The 20,859-nt window shown below is 42.4% G+C and overlaps 1 protein-coding gene across 1 annotated transcript in view; it reads left to right on the top strand.

The window, feature by feature from the left end:
- Positions 1–2,379: 2,379 nt before the first annotated feature.
- Positions 2,380–20,859, top strand: part of LOC142083051 (cytosolic phospholipase A2 epsilon-like) — a 34,366-nt gene continuing 15,886 nt past the window's right edge. The window contains exons 1-3 of the mRNA XM_075152088.1: positions 2,380–2,406; positions 4,244–4,316; positions 18,419–18,555. Of these exons, the coding sequence (XP_075008189.1) occupies positions 2,380–2,406; positions 4,244–4,316; positions 18,419–18,555 (237 nt within the window). The remainder of the gene's footprint in view (positions 2,407–4,243; positions 4,317–18,418; positions 18,556–20,859) is intronic.

A 20,859-nucleotide genomic window follows, 5' to 3' on the forward strand; every position in this document is an offset into this window, starting at 1 on the left:
TTTTTGCTGTCTTTTTGGTGACAGTCCCACAGAAGCGTTGTGAAAGAAAGGCAGGTGCTGGCAGCTGGGAGTTTGTCAAAGGCCAGCCAGGATGAGACTCACAGAAGTGCCTCACCTCCTCGTGTAGCCTGGCCTAAAAGCAGTAGGCAAGAGCTATAGAAGAGTCTTTTCTCTCCACAAATTTCCCAATAAGGTACATAGACAATTTCAACCTTATCTTCTGAAATGCTGTCTACTTTTTTATATGAGGAGCCACTGATAAGCTTCAAATAAGGTATCTGAACTGTCAAAATGGGCATCGTGACTGAATCCTTAATGTCTGCCAGGGAGGGTGTCGTCATGTTTGTCAGAGTCCTCCTCTTACCGCAAAGACCTGGGTATTGCATCAGCTTTGCAAAGCCCGTGGGCTCCCTGAGGTGCTCTGGTTCAGTTTCGCTTTCAGCCATTGTTCCTCTTCGGGGATTTGTTTTATCAGGATGAGACACTCTGCTTGACTTTGCCTGTGGACTTTTTGATAGTAAACAGTGAGCACCTGCTCCTTCCTGGTTTTACCAGCCTCAGACTGGTCAGAAGACACATATTTCTGAGACAAGGGAAACAGTTGTCTGAGGATTCCTCCTACAGCCTGCTCCACCTTCTGCATGTCCCTTGTCAGAATTTGTGATGCACCCTAAAATCTCAGACTATCTGAACCAAACCAAATAGAAGTTTCTCAGACATTGGCACAACGTTTTGGGTCACTGGGTTCTCCATTTGCTGTACGTTCACATGAAGTGTCTTGTCTCAGACGCCTGTGCTGGGACTACTACTAGGTCCTCTTCTAGCAGAGGCACTTGACAGCCAGTGTCTGGGAGGCTCCCTCCAGCGCCATGCTCTGCAGCACTTGCTGTGGAGGAAACTCCCGTAAGAGGTCCCCTTGGGTAGGTGAGGTGATAGAGGCCTGGAGATCAGTCCTCCCTTTTTCTTTCCTAGAGTTATTCAAGAAGTAGTTGTTTCTCAGCTGTTTTCAGGGCCATTTCCTACCTCTTTCTCTACCTCAACTAGATGCTCCTCAGTGTTGTTTAGTTAGAGTTGTGTTTTGTTGAGTTTGGTGGGTTTTTTTTCCCCTGTGGGCAGACATCATCTTCCATAGTCTTGATGCTACCATAGCCCTTCATCCCCAGGTCGGACTTTCTCAGGGGAACGGCTCGGGAAACATCAGTTCAGTCTCTACAGAAGCTAACAAAACAGTCCCAGTTTAGCCACTTTCAGACCAGTTTTCTCAGTTTTGGGACAAATGGCCAAAGCTGCTTGTCTGATTCGGGGTCTTTTTTTTTGCCAGACACAACGTTAATGGGAATGTCATCTTGTGTGACTTCACATCTTCGTCAGAAGAGTATTGAGGGTAGATCCCTAATCCTAAAATCATTGATGATGAAAGTAATTTTCATTCAGTGAAAAGTTGTAAGGCCAGAACTGACTCTCTTTATTATGCATTTTCCTGATACGTGTGTAGAAGGGGAAGACAGGTCATGGGTACTGTGAGTGTATAGTGTCACCTCCTGCAGCTCTCAAGCAGTCATTTCATATCAGACAGCTGGGCATGTTAGCCGCTGGACCTGTGCAAGAGCTATTCACCTGCGTATCTGCTGCTGCACCGTTTTATGCCAGAAAATGGAAAAGTTTTGTGCAATTTTTATATCATAATTTGATGACACTGCATCGTGTTTAAGACATCTAGATGTTAGCATTTAAAAAGAATCAATGTATGCCCTAATTTGGAGGAGAATTTGTTCTTTTTGTCTTGATTTATTCAGAAGTTTTGTGTTTGTGGAAGGGTTCTGAAAGCAGGAAAATGTATATCCACCTGACAAGTATATGAATGAAAGTGGGGAAACATCTACCAGCAAGTAACTCAACCCCCCCTACCTCCAAGAAAAGGAAAATAAATAATTTTTTTTTGAAATACAAGGTCTTTCAAAGTTATTTTGTCCACAATACTTTTGGCTGTTGATTGGGGTGCTGTAGAGCTCTGTTTTCCTCCAGCCTACAGGTAGCTGCTATTATCTTCTCTGATTTGTGCATTGCTTAGGCTGCCAGGTCATAGGTATCCATGCGTAAGTGCTGTGTGTTATCACTCCCTTATCTTAAATAGCTAATAACTCTTGGCACTTTGGTGTGTACAGCCTTCCCCCAACACACACCTCAAATATCCCTCCCCTTCTCTCTTCATACTTTCCCTTTCAGGCAATGAGGAAGGTGGGGCATGGATAAGCCACTTGCTCCTCAGCAAGTGCCTCCTTAAAGTTTGCAGAGGTACTTCGCGAGTCGGAGTCGCTTGCTGTTGCCTCTCATGCTGAAGTGACATCTGTGTCTGACTTGTATGCAGCTGGGAGCACGATGGGATCATACTGGAGTGCTCGTGAGGTAAGAGGAGGCAATTCGGACCATAATTCATTAGAAGCTGAAGATGACCTGAGGTGGGTTTGTGATTGGGATTCTGGTGCCTAGAAGAGGACTTGGGAACTGTTAGTCCAAATTCATGTATGTATTTACTTATTTATGTCAGGCTGACTGATAGCTTTGCTGATATTGTCTGCCCTGTGGAGGCACTTTTGGTGGTGGAGGAAAGCTCAGCTGCAGTGAGTGATCCACGGGGAGTCACACGCTCTGTCCTCTCCTCGGCTCTGAAATAAACCTGCTGTTTGACTATAAGCAAGTTATCAAACCATTCTGTGCCCTGCTTCCCCTGCTGTCAAATGGAGATTATAGAGCTTCTCTCCATAACATGGATGTGTCTTAGCATAAGTGTGCACTGGTGCTTGGACACCTCAAATGTGGGATCCCCATGGCTTAACAAATAAAAAGCGTGCATGTCTAACCAAACTGTTTAAGGAAACACTCAGGGTCTACAGGTTCCTCCTTTTGAAAGGAGAGGAGAGTAATGAACAGTCTGACAATGGTCTTTGTGTGGAAACTAAGTGTACAAAGCAAGGAATGGGACTGTCCTCTCTCCTCATCCCCCTGCCCTTAACCACTGAAGCAGCCTCATGAGAAAGAGTAAAAGCAGAGGTTTCTTGGTGATGGGGGGCAGGATAAATGTTCCAGCCAGAACCTGAATCCAGATGGAAGACACTAAAACATGCCCTTCTGTTTTGGAGTGAGCCATAAAATACGGACCAAAGTCGTAACTCAAGAGTGGTAGGGGAGTTTGCATCCAGCTTCTTAGCTGGGTCAATTCCTAACTGGAAAAAATAAGAGAAGTGACATAATCCCCCTGAAGGATTTAATGGAGTAATTTTGCTAGTGGAGAGCGGGAGAGGGATTAGGTAATGACTTCCAGTGGAGCAATAGCTAAAGTTTCAGGTACTAAAATCTGCAAGAATTAATAATTTGTTTGGGTTGTGTCTTTCCTTCTGTGCTTGACGTTTCAGCTAATGATCCTTTTTGCAAATATCCAGCATCTGGTTTGGATGGGGAAGTTTCGTTAGCATCTCTTCCGAAGCTGTTTTCTTTTGTGCAGATTCTGCTGCATTTGTGCTGGTGGTGCCTCATCGAACAGTTTCATTTTCCTCTGGGGCCATGATTCTTTTGAACAAGACATTGAAATCTACAGCATCATGATTATACATTTTACCACAGATTGTTTCTGTCTCCTAACAGTTATTTGTATCCCCTCATTTTCTTCTCCCTGACCACGATAGCTGAACACTTCACAGCCTTTCATGTATTTGCTCTCCACCATTTCTGGGAGCAGTTCCTGATAAAGATTTCAAATGGAAGGTTGTAATTTTTACTAAATTATATTATCTGCTTTCCATGTGAAAGTTCAACTGTTCAAGAGAATGGAAAATTTATTTTGTTTTTGTCTACAGGTGTTTTATGGAGGGGTTTCTCATGCACACTCATTCTTTGCTAGATTATTTTTCCAGCTTAATTATTGATAAAGATTTCTTTTAAATTAAAATATCCTGTCATGTAATGCAAGGATTAATTTTATTTAAAACCATTTTACTGTGCTATCCACTCTACTGTTATTTGTCCTATCAATAGCCTACATAGACAGAGGAACATTTCCTCTTTTTCTGCCTCTTTTTTTTAACTCTACATAGACATGGTTTTAACTTCCAAAGCAGTGCAAGTAGTTAATCTTCCAATTTTGCTGCATTTGAAAATTGCAACACGCACTTAGGGGAGGGCATGTTTTATGAAGCATAAACAACTTATTATTCATGCAAGTAATAACTTTGTCATTTTCCTGCAGAGTGAAGAATGCCCGTGCTGCTCACTCTCTGTTAAAATCGTAAGAATGAGAAATCTGAGAAAGGCAGATCTGTGTGAGTATCACAGTCTTTCCTTGCGGTTCCCAGTAGTTCTGAAAAGCGAAGAGCATAAGCAAGCACTGTAACTTGTATCTGTGCATGAACTGTCACCATGGTTTCAAATGTTGATGCATATTTGAATTCGGACTATTCTTAGAATACACTTTTGTATAAACAATATCTTCCAGCTTACAGAATGTTACTATTAGTGGAAATATCTAATGTCTACTATGGTATACTGTGAAGTGTCTTAACTGCTAACAAGCTTCAGAGCCAGTTTTGCTGAACAATTTCAGCTGTTAATCCTCAGTTGCAGTTTTTGATGTGCTGCAATGCAGGCTGCACCTCTGCTTCTCGACAAAAATGCCAGCACTGACGTCGAGTGGCTGCCAGAGCCTGTGGGGTAACATGGGACCTTTGGTACCATCTTCTGTACCTGTCTGTTTTTTGCAGACAGTAGAAATACATACAGGCACCTCAGAATTTCTGTTTGCTTAAAAAAAAAAAAAAAAAAAAAGAGGAGGAGCATTATAGAGCTTATTGACAACTTTTTTTCTGTCAGGTGTTTACTGAAACGTATTTGAAATACCAGGCTTTCAAGGCAAAACCAGTACTATTGAAATGTTTCTGGGGACTTGGTGGAACAGGTGGAAGTAGAATTGAAGAGAGGGAATCTCAGCAGTTACTTAGGTAGGAGAAAGCGAGCTGAAGGTCAACTCAAATATCTGCCTCAGAGAGAAAGAACAAGGCAGGAACGCAATGGAAAGGAAGTGAATACGTACTTTCTCATATTAAGTAAGACCAAGTGAACTCAGCAAGAGCATTTCCCTCCATAGAGATTCAATTCTTGCTTTTCTATTGTTGAGCCTAGCACAGGAATTTTCCTGAAAACAGTACACCTTCAGAGAAGAATGAAAGGATGGTTCTCTCTCTGTCTTTTTAATGTCAGCTCAGCTGTTTTTTGGCATAAATGATACCAGCCTAAGGGAACGCCTAAATTGCCCTGACAGCCAATAGCCTCAAGATACCCACCTACAGAGTTGATAACCTGGTAATCTGCCTTTGGCCTTAAAATCGGGGATGTTTATTTCTCTCTCAGCATTTTATAGTGATTGGAAATGACAGCCTTTACATTCTTAAGGAGCAAAGAACTTCCAGAAATCTATAGCTATTTATCTTAGCTCTTTATCTTTTGTTGGTCTTTATCCCGTATCTTCATTTTGAGCAGAGGTTTGACTGCCTGATTGTAGGTGTGAAGCTGTATCACTGGAGATTTGCTTCCAAAGCCAGATGTGGAGGAAGGTCTTTGCTGGCAAGAGCCAAAAGAAGCACTGCTATGTGTCAGGGTTTGAGAGAAGCAGCCTCGTCCGTGCCCCATCCCAGTTGCCTTTCTTTGTCGTGCAAGAGCACCACGTTTTATGCTCTCTCAGAGCACTGAATTTTGTTAGTGGATCCATGCCTGGTGGTGTGATACACATCACAAGAAATGAGACTGTGTTAAGAAGCATTAAATTGAATTAGAAAAACAGTGTGAGAATGTCGTAGGAACCTTTATTGGCAGCCCTTCCATTCTTGACAAAAATGTTGTGCAGAGAGGTTTTAATACCTAAACAATGAGAGAATTCCTCAGAGGAAGAGATCCAAAGGCACCTGTTAAAAACCTCTGCCATGGAAGAGAAAGGTATTGACATGTACAGCAAAGTTCACTTTGTAGTCTACACCAAGTTCAGAGTGGTTTAGGCTGAAGTGCATTTATGGGCAGTGAGACAAGTGGAGACTTTGAAAGCAAATTGGGGAATCCTAATCTATGCATTTTATTGCACACGAATAGAGTCTCTTGGATGTAGCCACAATGATTTAAGAAGAAAGTAAAGGTAACTAGTTAGGCCTACATATCTGTATTTCTGTAGATATTTACCTTCCTAAAATTAGTCTTTGCTCAAAAATAATTTTTTAAAAAAATATTTTTATGGGAATGTATTTGTCATGTAATTCATGTGCTTATTCAAATATTTGTAAATATTTGAAATATATTTAGCTCAAAATATATTTGAGGAGGAGGAGAATTTGTTGTATTTCCCACTCATAGTTATTTGTTTTAGCCACTATTTCTGTACAACTTAAAGCTGTTAAGAGAGACAGAGATGAGGACAGAGAGCTGAAAGAGAGCACAGAAATAGTTCAAACTGCAAAGAGCTGTCAGTGCTTTGCTGGAGTCAGAGTCTGATTAGACCAAGCGGTGGTTTTTGGAAGACCGCCTGTCAAAGATGAGTATGCTTTGCTTTTCTCCAGCTGTGGCAGTGCGCAGCTAAAGTGTCCTCCTTGTACAGAAGGACTGCTACCCACAACCCCAGTGTCCATGCCTCCTTAGACCTTGCACATGTCATATAATATAGGACCTGGGTTTTTTATTATAGGATAGCTGTGGCAATCATCTATAATCATGATCTCCTGACCTTTTCCCTTTGTGTCAGACAAAAGATTGTATTTGTACATGGTGTGAGCATAATGACAAGAATTAGGCTACTAATGTGTGTTGAAATCTGATACAAATAAGGCTTACTCATGAATCAGAAGGATTTGCTCCTACATTATGTAGGTTATCAGTCAACTACAATCTGAGTTGTACATATCATTCCCAGGACACTGCTGTTGCAATTTCTGGGCAAGTTTGAGTTTGGCTAAATTTTCCCTGTTAAAAGTCATAAGAACAGTGATACCAGACCGGTCCAAAGGTTCATCCAAATTGACAGTATGTCCCCAGAACTGACATATAATAAATGCTTTTGGGCAGGGCAAACACCAAGGCATGCTTTTCCCTGCTCCGCTCTCCTGAGAGATCTGCAGTTCGTGAGGTCTGTGGCTCAGATATCTGGCTCCTGAGTCAAAAGTAGTGTTTACATTTTATTGCCATACCCAAAATGCTTGGCACTTGGAGGCCAATAAGGGATTTTACTTTGATATCTTTCAGTTCACTTTGCACTGGACAGGAACCCAGATGCTCTTTCTCAGTCATAGGAAAACACCAAGCCCAGTTTCAGGGTGTTATTCTTTAGGGAGGTCTATATACTTATATTGCTAATTAAATAGTTACACATGCTTCTTTTTTCTCTTCTTTGCCTTGGGGGGAAATGCCTACTTGAGAAAAACTGGCCCTTTTCAGGCTGGTCTGAGGAGGCCTTTTCTGCACATTAGTTATGGTTAACTCTTACACAAAGACAACTGCCCCCTTGTATTTATTCCAAAAACGGCAGAAAACTTATCATTAACAGCTGCATGACTGCAGCTGTTTCTTGCTTTAAAACTGCGGAACCTTTGTGGCTGTCACAAACTTTCATAAATGCATCCACCAGTCCTGCAAAATCTGGATTCACTGCCTGGATGGTGCTGTTTCTCTGCAACTGTACAGGACGGTATGAGGAGATTTTGGAGAGAAGTGTTTAACTGCCCATAGTCTGAAAATTGGTCATCCAACCAGGCTGGCCTGAGGCATAGGCAAAACAGGGAGCCATTGGCAGCATCAGGAGCAAGAGTCACAAGCTGAGGTGACTGGGCTCTCCACGTTCCTGCATCCCCATTGCAGTGCACAGGGACACAAGAACAGCTGTGCTGGATCAGCCCGAATGTCTCTCCTGCCCCGTGTTTGAGAGCGGCCAGAGGCAGGTGCTTGGGGAGGAGTATGAGAGTAGGGCAAAAGCATATAGTGCTCTCTGTACGATGTGCTCTCCCAGCATTCGATCACTTCAGAGCTGGTAATTTCCCAGGCCAAATATAGTTTTTCTGTGAATGCAGCAGCACATCCAGTTTCCTCTCAAACCTACATAAACTCTATGTATCAGCAACAGCCTTTGTCCAGCCTTTGGTTTCCATGTCATAGAATCATAGAATCATAGAATCATACAGGTTGGAAAAGACCTCTAAGATCATCGTGTCCAACCGTCAACCCAACACCACCATGCCCACTACACCATGTCCCTAAGGGCCTCATCTACACGTCTTTTAAATACCTCCAGGGATGGTGACTCCACCACTTCCCTGGGCAGCCTGTTCCAAGGCCTGACCACTCTTTCAGTAAAGAAATTTTTCCTAATGTTCAATCTAAACCTCCCTTGGCGCAACTTGAGGCCATTTCCTCTTGTCCTATCGCTAGTTACTTGGGAGAAGAGACCAACACCCACCTCGCTACACCCTCCTTTCAGGTAGTTGTAGAGCGCGATGAGGTCTCCCCTCAGCCTCCTCTTCTCCAGGCTAAACAACCCCAGTTCCCTCAGCCGCTCCTCATAAGACTTGTGCTCCAGGCCCTTCACCAGCTTCGTTGCCCTCCTCTGGACGCGCTCCAACACCTCCATGTCTTTCTTGTAGTGAGGGGCCCAAAACTGAACACAGTATTCGAGGTGCGGCCTCACCAGTGCCGAGTACAGGGGCACGATCACCTCCCTACTCCTGCTGGCCACGCTGTTTCACATTCATTCACCACTTCCCATCGGCAGGCAGGTGTTCAGCCAAGGAAAGCAGGGGTCCATCACACGTAACGGTGACTTGGGAAGACAAATGCCATCACTCCGAACGTCCCCCAGCTTTATACGCTGAGCATGATGTCATATGGTATGGGATATCCCTTTGGTCAGTTGGGCTCAGCTGTCCCAGCCGTTTCCCCACTCCTTGTGCACCCCCAGCCTGCTCGCTGGTGGGGTGGGGTGAGGAGCAGAAAAGGCCTTGACTCTGTGTAAGCACTGCTCAGCAGGAACGAAAACATCCCTGTGTTATCAACTCTGTTTCCAGCACAAATCCCAAACATGGCCCCATACCAGCTTCTGTGAAGAAATTAACTCTATCCCATCCAAACCCAGCACATTCTAACAACTAAAACATCAGTGTGTTATCAACATTATTCTCATCCTAAATCCAAAACACAGTACTATACCAGCTACTAGGAAGAAAATGAACTCTATCCCAGCCAAAACCAGCACAGTTGCGTTTGCATTAACGGAGAGAAATCCTAAAAGCAGCCCAGGACAAACGCTTGGTGATAGGAATCTGCACAGGGACAGAGAAGTAGTTATGTGGGTAGCTGCCAAGTTGCAACAAGGCCTGTAAACAAGAATTTCCTCACTGAAACAAGTGAGGTTAAGAAACTGAAACAAACAGGTATAAAACACCTGTTAATCACCAGAAGCTCCTCCCTATGATGTCATATCCTGAAGTGGGGCTTTTCTGACTGTTTTTGTAAGCTGGTTAGATCAAGATCAAGAGCTAATTGCATAACTACTAAGGTACCTGCCAAAATGGAGCCCTGGCCCAGACTGATGTTCATCATAACAAAGTCATAACCACAGTTAATAATATGAGTAACAAATTAATGGATAATCTCAATGAATATCATGTGAATCAACTTCACAGTTGCAGTTGTTAACAACGTCTGCTTCTTTCCATTCAATCTTCTGTTTGGTTTTATCCACTTATGTTATCCTGCTCTGCTCCCACTCTTCCTCAGTTCATTGCTACCATCTAAACTCATGCAAAAACCTAGTTTCCCTCAGATCACACATTTTGTGCTCTCTAGTCTAAGAGATTATTTTGAGGTTTTTCCCTTTCCCAAGTCTTTAAAGTATTGTTGGCAGAAACGCCATGATAGAGTGTATTGTGTAGTGTATATTGTATTGTGTGCAATTGTATTGTATTGTATACATGGTAAGAAGTGTGGAGACGAAAAGCCTGTGCTGTGCCTTCTAGTATCATAAGCTGCCACTAAAAAGGACCATGCTGTGTATAATCAAGGAGCTCATTAATATGTTATTTGTTTAGGGATCTTGATCAGGGCACCTCCTTATAGCTGTGGGAATAATTGCATCTCTACTGCTAGGTATCAATGGATTGTACGTAGGTACACATGCATCTTCTTGCGGCCATGCTGGCTTCTGTATACTTCTGTGTGCAAGAATAGAAAGTTCTTTCTGGCGGTTAAAGGTATTATGTGCGATGTTCCCCCATGACTTCCCCCAGACTCCTGGCGTAACCTTGGAGAAAATAAGTTTCCTCAAAACCTTAATTCCTCATCTCTAAAGCAAGGATTGCAGCAAGGGCATTAGCAGCCCCACAGGGGCATTAGGATGATGAACTGATTACTGGCTGAAGGACTAGTAAAAGGAGTAAACAACTTTAGGTAAATGTTGGGCTCATCTCTGTCTCAAAGGCAAAGGTGAGAGCAGCTACCGTGCTCTAATACCATACCAGCACGGGTGGTATTGCAGCTGTTGTCCTTCACTGAACAGGGATGATCTTTAAAGCTTTTTGTGATGGTACTACATGTTCCTGGTAGACTTCATTATTCTCTTGTTTTGAGGAGGCTTCTAATTAACAAGTGGTTGAAACAGGTTTTCAAATGTTTTATAATTTTTTAAAATGTCAAAACCTGGTTTAAAACAGGTTTGAAAAGGGCGGAGGCAATGGAAATGAACATGGGAGAAGCTTGGGTGGAGAAGAGAGGCTGGAATGAGTAGGCGACGATGGCAGCAATGTAGAACCACATAGTGCTTTGAGAGGACACAGGTCCATGTAGCGATTCATGATCCTTCACTCCTCCTCTGCCATTTGGCTTGCAGAGTTAAAAGACAGTGGCAGACTCTGCTCAGGACGTGACTTCCTAGGTTGCACTCGGAAAGTTCCAGCAGGCCTGGATGGAGGTTTCTGCAAGAGCTGAGATGCATTTCATGAAGTGCTGTGCTAATGAATAACACAGGCAGCACAAGACTAGCATTTCAAATGTATGTGAACAACTTCAGCAGTTGTACACAGATAATGATGATGAAGTATGTGCTTTAATTTCTGAATAGGCTTTCTATATTTACAAATTTCTTCAGGCTGAGCTGTGTAACATCTTCTCAGCACTTATGAGACTAAGATGAGCATTGCCTTTTCCCTTGCTTAGAGTCTCCCACATCTTCTTAAAAGTTATTGTACCTTGGCATTTTTGATCATCCTTGATAAGGACCATATTTTACTCTATATCCTGCTTACTATTGCACAAGCATGTATTGAGTTTAAGATCAAAGTATACTTTGCTTGACACTGAACAGTAACCACAAACTGAGTATCAGCAGATCTGTGTTTACAGGACCTATTAGTGGTTATGTGTGGGAGATTCAAAGAAGTTCATAAAGAATATGAAGATTCATACAGACATTTTCTTGTTGCTTCAGGATTTTTGAGGTATTCCTTTGATGACGAGAAGAAGGTACAACTCCTCATCTTCGGTATTTTACTGTGAAAAATACTTTAAAATGCATTTTTGTTCATTGATTCCCAATAGATTTTCTTATACACACTGTTAAAGAACCTATTCTAGTTCTGTCCTGGTTGTTCCGGTTTCATCAAGACAGCAGTACCTGCAGTTCATCCAGTTATGCATTAAGTAGTGTGACTGATATCTCTAATCAGTGATTCATTCTTTCCCGTACCCTCTGAGCAGAGACCTGTTTTGCTTTATGCGTCTGTGCTCTCTTAGTGCTCTTTCACACACGTCTAGATGAGTGCTGCTGAGGTGAGCTGTACGCTAAAAGCACAGTGTGATAAGGCCTGTGGTATGTCTTAGTCCCCATGGAGGTTTATTCTGAAGACTCAGAGCAGTGCCAGGGAAAGCCTTGCCCAAGGCGAGATTCACAGAGCTTGAGGACCTTTATCAGCGATGGTGTCCAGAGCGGAGCTTCGGGCAACCTTTCTGCTGAACCGAGGACATTGATTACCTTGTAGATAAGGACCAAGAACCCAGATGTGATTTGCTATTATGTGGGAGGCCAATGTAAAGTAGAGAGCTAGATTTAACACGGCTGTGATAGTCCACGTTGCTGAAAAGATAGGTGAGGGTGTCCACGTGAGACTATGGCTTCTCTCCTGGGCACTTTGTACAGCTGTATCCTCAGCAGGAGCCAATAAAAAGTGCTGCAGTAGTAGCCAGTGAAAGTTAAAAGTAAGATTCACTCACAAATGTTGGTGCTGGTGTTTGCATTGATTCTGCTATTAAATTGGCAACCTTTTTGAATGTCTGCCTGGCAAAGGTATTCACCTTTTCCTATTTGTTCAGGACCAGTCTTGACTACCCTTTTTTAAAGAGTTCCCTTTCAGTTCAAGAATGAAAACTAGACAAAAGGGGTCTTGGGTATAAATGCTGCTTGTAAGTCAGATATATCAATTCTTACTGCTTCCATTCATTCTTACTCGCAGGAAAGTTGCTGTAGAGTGCTAGAACAGCTGGGAGTCCTTGAGGACTCCAGGTAGAATATGAGCTCTGTGAAAATAGGATTAATTGTAGTCTTGTGATAAAAGACAGTCTGGAGGCTGTGTGTTTATCTGTGGCTTACTTTGATGTGAAAGAAACTGATGGTGACATCTTTGTAGAACAGACGTATAAAATCTGAAGACTTGGCTGCAAAAAGCAAAGTGCATATTGGCAACGCAGCCAACTCGCAATATTCATGTCAGGATGAACCATTGCTGCAATGTAAGCTTTTAATCTAGGCTGAATGAACTCTCTCTTTAACAAATAAACCAAAACAATCAAACTGTAATCTTCACCTGTGTGTTATGCCCTGTAGGTCCAAAATTTAGTTCCCAAAATGGTGACTGACATTTACAGGCTTTGGGCTGAATTCTCAGGCACACAAAGACCCATTTACATTGTGGTGTAAACACTCTTGCTTCCAGTGAGTTGTTCCAGTATGTTAAGGTATTTTTCTTATGAAATTAACTCATCAGCATTGACGTCTTTACCTTCATATTGGCTGCTGCAAACCGTCATGTGAGGCAATGAGGTGACATTGCACTTTTGTTACTTAGTTATAGCAATGTACCTTATTATTTCCATGCTATTTCCTTAGCATAACTTTTCCATCCCCACCATAAAAAACAAATAACATCTACAGGTATCTATTTTTATTTATGTGTACAGAATCTACAGTAAACTCCTACAGATTAGCAGTGCTAGCTGCTTCCTATGAGACTTTGGGATATTTTTAACCTCACTCATCATATTTGCAAGCACTTTCTGGTTTTCAGAAACTCCAAACCCAGTGAAAGAAAAACACCTCATGCCAATCAGCTGACCTTGTCTTTGCTATCATACTGAGCTACAGCTTTTTTGGTAGCTTCCCATTCAGCACCAAATTTTACTTGCAAAAAAGATATCTAGGAGGAGTGTCCCTCCCTAGGAGAACTGCCATAAAGTTTGTCATTTAGTAGCAAAGTTTTGATTTCAAAACTCTGAATCTCAATTAAAAAATTCAAATTGGAATTACTGCTGCAGTGTACTGTTAGTGCTGCAGCTTAGCCTCAGTTCCTGCACAAGATTACATCTCCCATGATATAATCATGTAGTGCTCCTGCTTTTTCAGAAAAATCCTCCTGGAGGAGAATATGAGAAAAAGTACCGTAACCACATGTTTTCATAAAGCATGTCAGAGGCATTTCTGAGTCAAAATAATGATGTTTAAGGCAAAAAATATATTAGTTAGCTGCACGTTAAAAACATTTTTGTTTCTATTCCCTTACTGGTTGAATAACATTCTTGGGAATATTTTCAGAAGAAAGAAAATTTGTGAGTGTTAATCTGTTGGTTCAGCTGCTTCTGGTATATGATTTTGTTCCCACTCCCATTTTGTTTGAAATCCGAGGCACTTCTGTGTACTGCTTGCAGCCTGTTTCCAAGTCTGTTTCCATGATGTTTCCCGCTGATAATGGTTTCTTCAGATGCCCAGCAGTTCTAAATACCAACAGAGTCAATGTCTGGCCAATTTTCGGTTAGTTTATTTTTAAATGGAAATGAAAGAACTTTTGAAAAAATATTTTCCATTGATAGATATGAGATTGCACCACATATCACTGCAAGAGGGTCTGAGGTGGAACAAAGGAAGTTTAACCTCTTAATAATACCTCTTAGCCAAAAATATGTGGCTTTTTCGTTCCTACTGGCTGACACTCTGAGAGTGGGAAGAGTGAAATAGCGGCAATGCTTATGACAAGTCGAAAAACAGGCATACCTATGGAAATACATGATTTCTAGTTCCACTTTACCAAAAGAGAGCATATATAAGGGTGATCTAATGACATCTGTGCCTCTGTTAGCATGAACAAATCTTCCAAGAACAGCTACACATACCCAAAATGCCACTTAGTTAATATAATTTATCCCCTGTTGCTTCATGGAGGAGTTGGGGTGGATGGTAGAAGTTGTAACACAGCTGTCTGTGGGCATCTCTGCATTATATTGTGTTGCTTTTTGTATTGTTTCCTTTTGACAATTGTATTGGGATGAGGTATGGAGGCCCTAGGTATGGATTTAGGCCTTGTTACGTGGACCCTGCATGTTTTTGGAAAGGAAAGGTGGCAACTTTTCCAATGAACTTACAGACTTACTTTACATGTGTCAAAGAAGGAGGTTTGCAATTGTTTTGGAGACTGCGCCCAGATATCTGGGAATTGATCTGGGCTGGTGTACAGTGTAAGGGTGTCCTATCACTTCCTTTCCTGACAGCCAAGGCTGGCAGGGAGACCGGTTAGTTGGTTTCCGTGCAATGTAATTGACGTGACATGATTATCCTGTTTATTGCCTTCCAGCATAAACATGGGCATCACGTGGCAGCAATTCCATATGACACCTTGTAGGTTCACCTGGGCTGGTCCTCTTCTCCTGAAGCAGGATCAAGTTTACCTTATCTGTCACTCTTTGTTACATTTCTGGGTACCAGTACCCTCTGAAATGAGTTACCTAGAAAATTTATAAAATCTCTCTCGCTAGAGCTAACTCTCTTAGAGCTGGAGCAGTTTTCCTAATATTTGTCTTTGTTTATTTCCCTCTGGCCACACAGAGCCACTGATCATTGTCCTCTTTGTATCAATCATTTGGACATTACAGAACTGACTATTACCATGTTATTTGACAGTCTTTGTTGTTGTTGTTGAATTAGCAAACTCAGTTCTTTCAGCTCTTTCTCATATGCCACACCGTCTAAGTCAATCCTCTTCAATCTGGACATGTTTAATTTTAATAGCTGGTAACAGTCAAAGTCTTTTACGTTGGAGGGAGGTAGAGACTGGAAGAGAACTGGAACATGGAAGACACTGAGCGTCCACTTGCTCCTGTCCAGTGCTGGGAGTGTATAAAGAGATCTCAGTGATAAATCTCATCACCTGCACTTATGTTTAACATTGTGTATTTGGGATCTGGTCCAAAATTTATCTAAATCTGTGTTGTATGTATAAGTTACCAGGTAAGTCCTGCAACATTATAGTTCTGGGGCATAATTTGTTATTCTTCATGCCGTGGCCCGGCTGTAATTGCTTGTTTTCAGATTCAAATATCTTTGTCTCTATCTGCATCTATCAGCCTCAAGTTGCACTAGGGGAGGTTTTGATTGGATATTAGGAAAATTTCTTCACCTAAAGGGTTGTCAAGCATTGGAACAGGCTGCCCAGGGAAATGGTGGAGTCACCATCCCTGGAGGTATTTAAAAGACATGTAGATGTGGTGGTTAGGGATATGGTTTAGTGGTGGACTTGGCAGCGCTAGGTTAACAGTTGGACTTGATAATCTTAAAGGTCCTTTCCATCCTAAATGATTCTATTCTATTCTATTCTATTTGCATGCTTGTCTTGGGCTACGTTGAGACTGAGGCCTTGCTGGTTGCTAACTGAGCTGGTGTTACATGTGGCTCATCAGGTTGGGGGACTTTGTTGTTGCTCTCATTAAGGGTGAACAGCCTTGCTAAAGACTGGACTAACTTCTCAAGTTGGGTATAGGTCTATTGTGTTCAGAGGACTGAACAGCTGCCACAGCTCTATCTAGATCAAGATTGTAAGTCACAAGTTTAGAGCTTCTTTGATACTCTGAAAATATCAATTGCCTGTCTTCTAAATCAGGATTAATAGCTAGTATGTACAACAAAGATATATACCAGACCATAAATGAACAAATTCTCTAAACCACACATGTATCAGTAGTCCGTGACTGTCAGATACAGTTGCTGAAGAAACAGGTATTCTCACTCTTATCTGCTTCTCTGGCACCATCTGAGGAAGTAACTATGCAAAGTTAATATCTGTTTCAAATGTTAAAAATCAATGGAAGAATTGTAGAAAATATTGTGGGGGAGAGAGCTAAAGAAATTGTTTTATAAGCTCTTTTACCAGTAAATTGTTATCTACAGGTACATTGCACATATTCTGTATTTTAAAATTACAGTAATAAGTCTAAAAATATCCTACTTACAAGAATTATAGACATCTGCATTTGCGATATTAAAGTAATTTCTTCCCTGCTATGGACAGTAAGGGAGAAACTATCAAATGCATGCTGAAAACTGGAAGATGTTTCACGTTCAGACAGTACCAGAAGACTTGAAAGATAAATCATATATAACCTGATTGCACAAATTGCTTTAAGCAACACCTATTCATTGCCACACGGGTTACACCACAAGTTTAAAGAAAGTGTAGAATGAGAACCGAGAGACTGCTAGAGAAAGAAAAACATGATTACCGATAAGGTGCTCTTCTTGTGGGTCATGTGGAAATATTAATAATAGTAGTTATTTTTTGTATAATGCTTTTAATGATGGGATGCCAAAGCAGATTACAAAAGAGGAAAGGATCGTTATCGCTGTTTTATTGATGGGGAAATGCAGATAGAGAAGCAAGATAAATTTAAATGAAAGCAATTGCCCAGAGTGACTTAGCAGCCTGGACCAGAGCTGGGACTGGAGCCAATGTGTCATGAGACCTTTTCCAGCAGGTTACCCGCTTGGTCATGCTGCCTCTCAGCATGTATCCCACAGTACCAAACTGTCTGTTATTACACCCAAATCTGACCTGTTAGTGTGATTACAAAACAAGTTCTTAGAGCTGGAGACATTAGAGACCGCTGTAGTTGCAGACAAATGAAATGTCCATTGTCTAAAAATAAGTGCAAACAGTGTACAGGACTGAAGGACAGCAGATTTGCTCCAGTTGGGAGGGTTGGAAAGGGTGAATGACAGTGTAGAGAGAGCGAGTCCCACCACTTTTCACTGTATTTTCAGTGAGGGTTTATTACCACAGGTTCATGAGATAGCAACCCTTTCATGCACTTAGGAGCAGATGCCCAGCGCTGCTCCCTGCTAAAAACTCCATCATCTTCTTAGCAGTATCAGAGAGAATCCTAACCACCAAATACTCTACATACATCAGGTTAGCACACAAAAGGAAAGTTAGTTGCACAGACATACAAGTACCCAGCCTGCCTCTCACCCAAAAACTCTGGCAATCCCTGAGAGGCAACTCCTCAACACCCTGCGGCGGTGCCTGGCATAGCTGTGCTCCCCCGGCTGGGGGGGGAGCTTGGCGGTGGGGGTGGTTCCTGGGAGCCCACCCCAAAGCAGCCCCTGTGTATTATGAAGATTTAATGCCATACTTGTAGCTAACTGTGCAACCTTGTTTTACATTAACACCTTTCTCAGAAATTAGAAGTTTCCTCGCTATCAAGGCTCAGAGTTTAAATGAGTAAGATAAAAGTGCATTGCTATTTTTGCATATTTGTGGATGGTGAAGGGATGTGACCGCATGTTGGGTAAGACAGTCGGCTCATTACATGGGCTACAGCTATGTGGAGGCAGCAGACCAGAAGGGAAAGATCCTTCATTCCCAGACCCTCCTTAGCTCTTCTGTTCCCCTCTCAAGAGCGAAGGAAAAAGTTAGCCCCTTGTCTCAATACTCAAAGAGTTAAATAAGTATTTTACCTTTTTTTCTCTTAAAATGTAAACCTTTTTCTCCTCCATCACAGAAATCTGTTGATTTGCAACAAACAGGGGACATACCAATAATGGGTTTTATTAAGTAAAACTAGCTCTGCATGATTTTTTCTTACCAGTTATCTTTATTGCAGTGGCTTCTTTGAATCTCCATTAATGACCAGAGCTCCCACCTGCAGGGGGGAACAAATAGGAATGAGTGCTGTTGAATAAGGACCTGGAAGAAAAGTAATAGAAACAATATCTCTTTTTTGCAGCTTGCTGTTCTATACAGTGCTATAAGGCTATGTTCTAAGATATTTATAGTAATTTGTTAGTTACAATATATCTTTTCAAATACAGTTAGTCAAACTGATTGCTATGTAAGCCTGTCCTTGCCCACTGCTTCCCCTGAGACTGTCCGGACCAAAACCATCAAGAACTGCAAAGATCCAGTGTGGAATGAAACATTTTGCTTCAGGATCCAGAGCCAAGTAAAAGTAAGATGCAGAGTGCATTTGTTATTCTTTTGGGGCAGAGATCTCATCGTGTGATTGGTATGTAGGGTACCATAAAATAAATATGTGTGAGGGACTACAAGGATGTGGGTAAGGGGATGTGGAGTAACATAAAAGATAGCCAAGATATTTCACAAATATTCATATAATGTTCTATTACTTTTCACTTTTTCTTCTTCCTTTTCTTCTTTTTTTTTTTTTTTAATCACTGCTTTTTGAGAGTAAAGGTGAGAATTTCAGAGTAAATTGAACAGCATAGAAGACATGTATGAGCTAAGTAGTGGAAGCATCACAGTGCTGTACTTTTTTACTATTCCTTTGGAACGACCTGCAATAAGAAAAAAAATCACAAAACAGCATGTTAAAGTTTGCAAAAGAAGACCAGCTGAGCTTTTCCTATGATGATAAATATTAGAACTTAAGAAGATTTGCAAGTCCCCCTATCCACTTCCTCCAAAAGACAGCCTCAGCATCAGAGTCCAGAAATCCACAAAGATCAGTGATAGGCCAAGTAAACCGAGCTTACTTCACACCTAGGGCAATAAAACTCTGCTTTACAACTTGCACCCTTTATTTCCTAGTGCTGGTGGCAGAGCAGGACAAGAGGACTTCTGCCAGGTACCAAATCAGCAGGCCAGTCCCCCAGCTTTCTTGAGCATCTGTAAACTCCTCCAAAAGAGCATTCAGAATAGCTCAAAGTGTTGCTACACCACAGGGTCTCCAGTGAACAATCCTTCTTGCCTTTGTCTGCAGAAGTTGTCCATGATACAAGTTCTCAGGCTTCCTTCCACAGGGTTAGGTGGTACTGGTCCTGTTTGGTATGGCTTTTGGCTGTAACACGTCTGCCCATCTGTGGCTTACATCCAGTGCTTTCCCTGCAGACCTAAAAAAATTCCAACTTCATTCAAAATACCAGTGAGGCACAATTTTAATGAGCCTTGCAGGTTTATTAGGGAGGCAAAAGGCAAGGGACAAACATTGCAGCATGGGAACAAACACCCATTGATCTGCAACTCTTGCACCAGAACACCTACTCCTTGCAATGGTTTGTGGCTGACAGGTCTTTCAAAACTGCAATACCACGTGTAACTGCTGAAAAAAATATCTTGGCCACAGGAAGCTGCTTGAACTAGTCCTTCATGGAGTAGTATTTGGGAAGACCTTATGTTTACTTTGCAGTAAGTTTGCAGCAGAAGACAAGACACGTGGCATTAGCCCCAGTAATTTTCAGTGTGTGGCAACAGCAGTGGTGGTTGCTGTGGCTTCAGTGTGGGGTGCACAAAATGTGTCCTGGGGATTTGGGACAACCAAAGTGCTCTGGCATGTATATCACTGCTGCCTCGCTGCTTTCTGGGCTCAACAGCTTAAGTTAAGGCTCTCACAGGTTTCTCTGCATACACTGCAATTGCTCTGCTCATTACCCTCTGAGCAGAGCCACAGTCTGCTGGTCTGGTTATTTTCTCCTCGCCTGTCCTGTGTATCCTGGAGGTATTCATCTTGCTAAATCATGGGAGCCAGAGCTCAGTAAAATCATATAATACAGTCACTGTGGAAGAGAAAAACTTGTTTGGGTATGTCGGGCTGATTCCCATCAGGAATGGGAACGTTTACTGAGAGGCAACTGTTTTGATGAACGTCTGACAAAGCATTTCCCGGGCTGGTGCTGGGGGCAGCGCTCCCCCAGCTGCAGGAGGGCCACCCTGCCCGGAGCTGGTGGCATGCAGCCCCACCGAGGGCCGGCTCTGTTTGGCACCTGGCTCCCAGCGATGCTGCTCATATCCTCTGTCAGGAGCAGGTAGAAACGGTGGACTGCCCAGAGAGCCCCAGCTGCTGCCCACACAGCACCCCAGGGGTGCACCAGTCATTTCCCTTAGCCAGCCAGCACCCTGTGCATGCCCCTCCTGGCTAGCTGGGAGTGACCGAGGGACTTCAAATCGATCGGTCACTAAGCAAATAAGTCAGCTGTTTTAGTCAAATAAGGACAGTCTGTTGCAGTATCGCAGCTAGGAAAACTGATCTGCTCTTCAGCGTAAACCTGTCTTCTACAAACTGCAAACTATTGCTTTTAAGCATATCCCATTTATCACCTTCCATAACCCTTTACAGGCTATTTATGGCTGGCCTGTAAACCAAGTTGCTGTGACTGCTTCTCTCTGCCTCTTGTCAGTACGTTTCTCTTAGCAGGCGGGTGGGCAGGAACCCACTGCTGCCCCTGTCAGCCCCAAACAGAATTGTTTTTCTGTCTGAAGCACAGTGTGTTGCATTTACGCATACAGTCTTAAAGGG

Source organism: Calonectris borealis, chromosome 5, assembly GCF_964195595.1.
Source record: "Calonectris borealis chromosome 5, bCalBor7.hap1.2, whole genome shotgun sequence".
Lineage (NCBI taxonomy): Eukaryota > Metazoa > Chordata > Aves > Procellariiformes > Procellariidae > Calonectris > Calonectris borealis.